Consider the following 8,290-nt stretch of genomic DNA (forward strand, 5'->3'; position numbering starts at 1 on the left):
AAAGACTTTTTTCATTTGTATCATAGTGTGTTAATTACTCTAGTCCTCTAAAAGAAAATCTCTAATTTTTCTAGGATATTTCAGGAACAATTTATTCTCTTTTAGGGTTATGCAGGACAGACGGGAACAAGCGAGGCAAGATTTAAAGGGTTTGGAAGAGACTGTGGTAAGATAAAATATATTCCAAACCAAATATCAATGTTTGTTTTTTTTTTTTTTTTTTCTTTCAGAGTTTGTTTGGGTTGTTTTGTTAATTTCTTGTCCTTAACTGTAGGCAAAAGAACTTCAGACTCTTCACAATCTTCGGAAACTGTTTGTTCAAGATCTGGCTACTAGAGTGAAAAAGGTAATGTGGTGCTGTAGTTAAACTCGTTGTTTCTGAGAATGCTCTATGAATTGCAGTTTAGAACTAAATTAGGAACTGATATTTATTTGGTTTAATTTTTATGGCTTGATCTTAGTATAGAAGTTCAGTTTTGTACTCAGCCTCCTGTCTCCCTCCCCCTGCCTTTGTTACTGCAGAGTGCTGAGATCGACTCAGATGACACAGGAGGCAGTGCTGCACAGAAACAGAAGATTTCCTTCCTCGAGAATAATCTTGAACAACTTACAAAGGTTCACAAGCAGGTACAGTGAGACTTCATTTCAAATTACAGTGAAACTACTCCAGATCCATTATTACAGAAGCAACTGTCTATTGGTCATAAAATAACTTTTTTAAGTAAATACTTCTACGTCTTAAATGTCTCTCTTGATACAGGAAAACTTTAGTCTATTATTTTGTAACATAAATTAATTAGCTGGTTTAAGTTCATGTGGGTGTATAACAAAGTGGCTGCATTTAAACAGGAAGGGATCCAAATTTGTGTTTGGACTACATATATGAGTCTAAGGGCTGCTTGCCTGTCTCAGATGGAAGAGGTATCTCTGTTGGAAGCAGGTTTTTCCACAGTAACTGATTTTTCAAATGACAGTCTCAATGTCACTGACCTCCATAGATTTACTAAAACCTTAAGCAAAGTTAATATGGTAAACCTACAGCTTTGCCTCTTTAGGGGTGAGGAGCGTATTTGGTTAGCTCTCCCTATGAAGAGAGATACCAAGAAAATAATCACTTCTGGTCTTGTAGCTGGTACGTGATAATGCTGATCTTCGCTGTGAACTTCCTAAACTGGAGAAGCGACTTAGAGCTACAGCTGAAAGAGTTAAAGCTTTGGAGTCTGCACTGAAGGAAGCCAAAGAGAATGCTTCTCGTGATCGCAAGCGGTACCAGCAAGAAGTAGATCGTATAAAGGAAGCTGTAAGATCCAAGAATATGGCCAGAAGAGGACATTCAGCACAAATTGGTGAGTAAAGAATCCCCTGTCCCCTAAAGCTTCATCTGTCTCCTACTTTTTTTTTTTTTGTTTTGTTTTTGTGTATATGTGCATCTTTCAGTCCTCATTGAAACTACACGTACAGTATCCACAGCCCTCTCTAGGGGAAAATAACAGGTGGGAAGTTGGAGGCAAAATAGTGATATTCCTTTGCTCCTCCCTGCTATTACTCTGTCAAGTGCTGAGGACTGAGAAGGTGTGTGACCTGTGGAGAACTTGGCACATTACACTAAAGCTGTAGAACTGAAGGACTTCAGCCATCAATACACTTCTCTTAAATGTTAATGTGACTAAAATGAGCCTTGCAGTTAAATTTTGCTCATATTCTGCAAAGAGCTGTTGCAAAATAATTTAAATTTTTTGGTCACGTGAAGTGGCAGCTTGCAGACAGTTGCTTTTGTGTCTCAATTATCTCTCAAGTGGTCTCCAAGAAAACAAACAATTCTTTAGTGAGCTCACCTGAGGTATACAGCCTCTTGTGATTAAATGTCTAGATGAACTGGTCATGTCTTCCTGGAGATCAATTTCCTATAAGGCAGTAGTTGAGATGTGTTTCTCTGCTGCATCTGCTGCCTGTAGGTTCTTTTTTGCCTGCTGAAATTTTAAGTGCTTCTGCTTATTATTACAGAACTTTGTGAAGTCCTATACATACATTATGTATGTTCTATTAAGAGCTAAGTGCAAAACTGATTGAAAATACTGTTTATTAAGTGTATGCAGCTTATGAATGACCTGTCAAAACTACTGGATTTTTACTTTGGCTATTAAGCAGGTTTTATTTTTATGTGATGGTAGGTTGATGAAACAGTGTTATCTGTGGAGTATTGGTACCCAGAACCACCTGCAGAGAGAGTAACTAGTGACTTGATCAATCAAGTAGATGTGGGAAGGACAGCAAGTATAATGATTCCTTACTGATACATAACTCTCAGGAAGCTGTCTAATGTTATGTCTTATTTGAGTTCTTATTGCCAAAAGAAAAAAAAAAAAGGATTCATAGAAGGTAATGCATTAGGTGGGATAGATAATTCTTGTGAAGATAATCTTTATCAGAAGCTTTGCGAACTTTAACAGGGAACAGTAAAGCAAAACTTTGTCTATTTTCCAGAGTTTGTTGTAGTTGACACTAATCTGTTATGTTCTCAGAATGCCATCCTCTTTGTTTTCTTATTCAAAATGCATTCAATTGTGACTATTACATTTGGCTAATGATATCAGTAAATTTGAATAATCCAAGGTGGTGTTGTGTATATATTTGTAAGTCACATTTCTTGTCATGCAGCTAAGCCTATCCGCCCTGGCCAGCATCCAGCAGCTTCTCCAACTCATCCAAGTGCAATTCGTGGTGGAGGTGCGTTCACTCAGAACAGCCAGCCAGTTGTGCTGCGCGGAGGTGGACGGCAAGACAAAGTGTAAGTTTGTCCTGTAGCATTCTTAAAAATGTGTGATCAAACTACTTTGTATTAGGTTTATTGCAGTTCATTCTGTGGCATGAAGTCACTTGAATAGTCAGATTAACTCCTTTTTACAGAATTTTATAGCCAGTGTAATGGTATGATGTTCCCTGACTAAAGATACTGCTGCTTTTCTTCTGGAACGTGTTTGCTGTAAAATGGTAATTCTGATGGCGTTCTGCAGAAGTAGAACAAAATATGGAAACAATCAGTTGGAGATGGTTACCAGTCAAAGACAGTAGCCACTGTTTGGGAAAGGAGTGGATATTTTAAATTCTTTTGGCTTGCTAGTATCTTTTTAAATACGGTTTTCTTCAGGAAAACATTCAGTGATGAAATAAAATTTACCATATTTTCACGTTATTTATTTGCTTTTCTACTGTGTTTGCACACTGCTTCATTATTTAACAGAAAAATTCATGTCCTTATCCAGTAAACTTTAAATGTTAGCCTAGCTAAAATGCAGTTAGAGTAATTGAAATTAAATGTGCACTTACTTTGAAACATCTCTAATCTCCAAAGTAATTACATGTTACATGGTATTTAATATGTTTAAGTTGCTTTACAGAATCATCTCTCTTTTTAATTAATATCTGCTTTATAGTTGGTTGATCTGTTGTTCACATAACAGTAATGCTGTACTTTATGTTCTCTGTTGTCATCTTCACTTTTGAATGTGCCTATAAATGTCTTGTAGACATTCCCTTAGTTAATTATCTGCATCTTCAGTTTGAAATACATCTAAAATGGGGTGGGGTGCTTGAAATCTGGGTGCTCCTCTTCTGAAGGGCTCCAGAACAGCTTATGTGAATCTTGTTTCTATTTGTTTCTTTTCATTATCTTACTGACTTTTCCAAGCTTTCTCTCCAATTCAGAGAAAAGGCAGTAGTACTAGTCAAGGTACCTGGTTCTGTTCAGTAATGTCTCTTATTTACTAAGAGATTGAACTGATGGGTACTTTAACCTTGAATAACATTTGCCTTGAATAACCAAGGAGTTGCCACTAGCCAGGAATAGCAGCAAAAGTCATGGGAAATGGAGCTGGACTCTAAGTGGTTTCTATCTATAATGTTGACTCCATTATTGCAGTCAAGATTGCATACCCAGTCCGTTTGTGGTGCTGTAAAATCATTGGTAGCAGACAGCATTGCTTAAATGCTTTGTGTGTTGTGTGATTTCTTATTTTAAAGTGGGTTTTTTATTAGCACTTATCTGAGTGGTTTAAGAGCCAGGCTCTTAAGGGCCATGTAAATAGTCATATGGTCTACTGTAAATGTGAATAACTTTGCTTTTTTTGTCATAACTCTGTGATTTTTTTTTTCATTTACAGTTGCTGAAAAGTAAATGCAGCATGAGGAAGATTGGATATTGTGTAGAGGGAGTCATTCCATGACAATAATCTCTCCTTTTGGGGACTGTAGGATTATTTTTTGAAAATTGTATAAATTATACCTGGCCTGTACAGCTCTTTCCCCTTCTACAAATTCTGCTAACTGATTCCCAAAAAAAACCAACTAGAGTGCAATTTTGGCGTCTTGAAAAATGACATGTTACTTAAAGTGTAGCTCTGCTTATTACACAGTTTGTCTTTCATGTCTTAAATTTAGTCCGCACTGTGCCAAGCTGAATGTACGTTGAGAAAAATCTTAGTTCAAATTTTCTAGCTTAATTTGTGTACATCTTATTGTCTTAGGGAATGTGCAACAGTGTTTAAGTATTCTTTCATTTTTATCACTTCACATAACACTACATGTCCCACTGAATTAGGGCGGCACTCCTTACAGTTACAGTTTTCTTTTGGAATGCTGCATAGAGCATTGGAACTAACTGTGTTGGTACAGTGTGAGGATCCTGAAGTGCTGCCACAGCTGCCTCGAGGCACCGACACCACCGACCTAAAGAGTCCGGAATGAACAAGGCTCTGTAACTGTTATCTCATCCCGTGCCCGGCCACTGGGTGACTTAGAATTAAATACTGTACAGTAATAAGAATAAACCTGAGTTTACAAAAAAGACTTTGGCAATGGATTATCCCATCTGTCCTGTTCCTGGTTCTGCACACAGTACAGTCTGGTGGAGTGAAAACATTCTGCTTCATTCTGATGAACCTGTCTGTCCATTTGTCTGTATCTGTGACAGTTCACTTTCACTATTTTGTAATAGTGAAATGAGGGCAATCTAAACTGTAACTTTATAGTCCACTACATACAGCACTGGAATTTTTGACTAAAATTTTAATTTTCGGTTTAAAAAGCCTTTTTCAGCAACAGGCCAATGAATTCAGACACATAAATAAAGGACACAACTTTTTAAAACTGATGTATCCAGAAATGCCAGAGGCATGTGTTTAAAATAATAATAAAATAAAGTGCTACCCTGAATTGTATTTGTAATTCATTTGTAAGTAGGTGTCCAAAATGTCCAAAGTAGTAGTTGTTGAATTTCTTCTCTTTGCAATAAAGTCCTGTAAAGTGGCTAAAACAATTAAACGTGGGGTTTTGATTTTTTTTTTCGTTAGTTTGTTTTGAGCCCCGGTACTCTCACTGAGCTAAATCCAGGGTTTAAAGTTTTATAGTATAATTTACTTAACTTATTCATAGGGTTTAGCCACTATAATTTTTAGGACAGCCTTCTTCTGTATAGAAACTAGTTAGTTACCGGGTCTTTAAGAAAGAAGACACGTAGTATTGCTGGAAGAATTCAATGAGTTTTTCAGACCTGGTTGATAAAACTTTTTGTTCTGGCTTGAGTTTTTTGCTGGGTATTCAGTTATTGTGGAAACCGTAGAAACTCTGTGACTGTTCAGACAGCAAATCACTTTCAATTTCTATATTTTTAAATAGGCAAAATATTTATATTATGATGGTGTATAGTCAAATTTTAGACCTTGAACCAGTTTTTTTCTATATCTACAGTAGTCTGAATTTTTAGTAGTTTGATTTTTAAAGGTTGAGTATATCAGTTGGAAATCCCACTATTTTGGAGTTTTCTTCACTAAGGCCGCCAAGCACTCCAAACTTGCAGTTGTATTAGAGCACAGTTGAAGGCAGCATACTGAGAGAAAAAAATAAAGAAACAACAAAATATTTTGAATTAAATTTCTCATCATGGAATCAGCACTGTCCATTATCTTTCTCTATGTTAACTACAGGTTTTAGGCCTTCATTTGTCAATGTGCAATCATAAAAACAAAATAACCCACTCAAATGAAGCAGGATTTTTTTCTCATGCCTGTGAATGGGGGTTTCATTCCTGTAGGTAATTGTCATGGGTTTTGGTGCTGAAAATTGTTGTGTTTAAAAATTAGATTAAATAGTAACTAGTGTGTAGCTCAGTGTACATCACCTTTTTATATTTAAACTTTTTTTTTTATTTTAAACCTTTTATGAAGTTTACCAAGAACTGCCTCTTAAAATGTAAAAAAAGAAAAACACACAACTTTCTTTGCTTTCTGGTTTGGCTGTGATAGGTCAGCCAGACAGGACAATTACTGTATTTTGTAAATGAAAGTACTCAGTCTATACAGGGAATGTTCAACACTGCTATTTCAACTTGCAGTCTTTGAGTGGTTCTTATTTTTATGTTCCTCTAGATCATATTTTTAAAAAACAGTTTAGGATAGGAACTTGGTGAAATAATATTTATTTCTGGTGAACAACTAAATTATTTACATAACTTAAATGCTGACTCACTACTGTGTGTAACTCTAAATTTGACATGAGGACAAGTCTACCTGTGGAATCTGATTTAACTTCAGTACACTTAAGATGCATTAAAACAATTGGTTTGGGGAAGACGCCATATAGTTTTAACTTACCTGCATGCTGTAAATGTATTTGTGTTTAAATAAAGAGGAGAAAAATCTTTGAACTTCTTTGTGCATTTATTCCATTTATTATCTCTACATGTGGTCAAATGTGGTGATGCAACAATCTTGTCCAGGATGTGTTGTGTTGTGCTTGGGGCTCTCCTGAGTGTGGTGTCAGTTCTCTGTATGGTGGTGCTCAAAGCTCTCTTTATCCACACGCTTGGACAGTTGTTTCCAGAATCCATGTAAACTTGGTTGGAAAGGAATTACTATGAATTATCACTTGCTGTGTGAACCTCTCTTTTCTTAAACTTGGTGTCTGCTGTTTTGGTGACCCCTCTTTCTGGTTGAGACAGATTAATCCATTTCCAGTATTTCTGTGCCATCTAGACTTTTTTTTTCTTTTCCTTTCCAGGGACTCATTTTCCTTTACCAGTATCTGTAATGGCTGATTCTATTTTTTCTTAGTTCTATTGAACTGATGTTTTTTATGGAGCAGTGTAGTTATGCAAGGCTGCAATCAACTTCTGGATAATTTCCACAGAAAGATATTTAGCTAGATGTATAGCTTTGATATATAAATATATACATATATATAAAAAGCATAAAGGAGGTCATGATTTAAGTCTGCCAGTACAGTTACTGTAAAAGCAATGAACTCAGGAGGGAGAAATTACATCTGTAAAACTGTTCAGCAGTGAGCTGGTCTATCCTGTAAATTATTTTCTAGTGTGCCCTGTTAACAGAAGATGGATCGACTCAGACCTCTTTAATTGCAGACAACCACTAAGGGTTGCTCAGAAAAGATAGGAAATCTTTCACTCTGAAGTTTCGTATGGGCAATGGAATGGTCCAAAATCCCTTTCAAATGTGAGCAAAAGAATATTACTGCATCTCTGCCAGGGAAAAGCTGTGGTTACCTGCACTGTCAAACTGGTAAGGAATTCATTGGCTGGCCTAGGTGCCTTCCTCCTTGCATGTACCGAGGAGTTGTAGCACCCGTTTAGGAAGTGTCAAAATGAATCACTATTTAACAGGTGCTATGTGCAAAACTGCCACTTAAGTACGTATTAAGGGCATAATAAAACCTCACTAAATGACGAAGGAAACACCTGTGGAAGATGATCACTGAGGACTGATGGGTACGTCAGAATTTTTGCCAGGGGAGTTTTGAGCTCGTGAGTCTTCCTGAACTCCGCACGGGGCTGTTCATTGTTTTATCTTTAACCAGCCCTTGCTGGGGGCAATGCGGGGAGGGCAGTTGGAGCCGCGGACTCCTTCGAGTATTTCACTGCCAAAGCTGGAGGGGCAGAGGGTACCAGTCAGTCAGCTGCGCTGTCCAGGGTAACGGGCAGAGGAAATTAGGTGAAGAAGGAAAATACAGTACAAAAAAAAAGGAGCCTGTTTAGCCTATTTGCATTTGAAAAGGAAAGTAAGAGGCTAATGATTATAAAGGGAAAGCTGAGGCATTGCATAGCATGATGTGGCGTATCTGTGCCCTGAGATGTCCTGCAGGCTGTGCTCTGCATGGTGTGGGCACAGCGGTGTTGTGGAACAGAGCTAAATCCATCGACTGTCTCCACCTCCAGCACCGAGGGAAGTGTTAATATGTACCTGCAGCAAGGAGGGCAGCATAACCCACATTCTCCGCG

The 8,290-nt window shown here is 37.4% G+C and overlaps 1 protein-coding gene across 2 annotated transcripts in view; it reads left to right on the forward strand.

Annotated features, from left to right (window-relative positions):
* The window catches only part of KIF5B (kinesin family member 5B), a 33,550-nt gene extending 26,850 nt beyond the window's left edge, over window positions 1-6,700 (forward strand). For both annotated transcript variants that reach the window (XM_053941461.1, XM_053941469.1), the window contains 6 exons: window positions 106-166; window positions 275-346; window positions 523-627; window positions 1,130-1,346; window positions 2,659-2,788; window positions 4,161-6,700. In XM_053941461.1, the coding sequence (XP_053797436.1) occupies window positions 106-166; window positions 275-346; window positions 523-627; window positions 1,130-1,346; window positions 2,659-2,788; window positions 4,161-4,167 (592 nt within the window). In that variant the 3' untranslated portion in view covers window positions 4,168-6,700. The remainder of the gene's footprint in view (window positions 1-105; window positions 167-274; window positions 347-522; window positions 628-1,129; window positions 1,347-2,658; window positions 2,789-4,160) is intronic.
* The last annotated feature ends 1,590 nt before the right edge of the window (window positions 6,701-8,290 follow it).

The sequence above is a fragment of the Vidua chalybeata genome, chromosome 1 (assembly GCF_026979565.1).
Source record: "Vidua chalybeata isolate OUT-0048 chromosome 1, bVidCha1 merged haplotype, whole genome shotgun sequence".
Taxonomy (NCBI): Eukaryota; Metazoa; Chordata; class Aves; order Passeriformes; family Viduidae; genus Vidua; species Vidua chalybeata.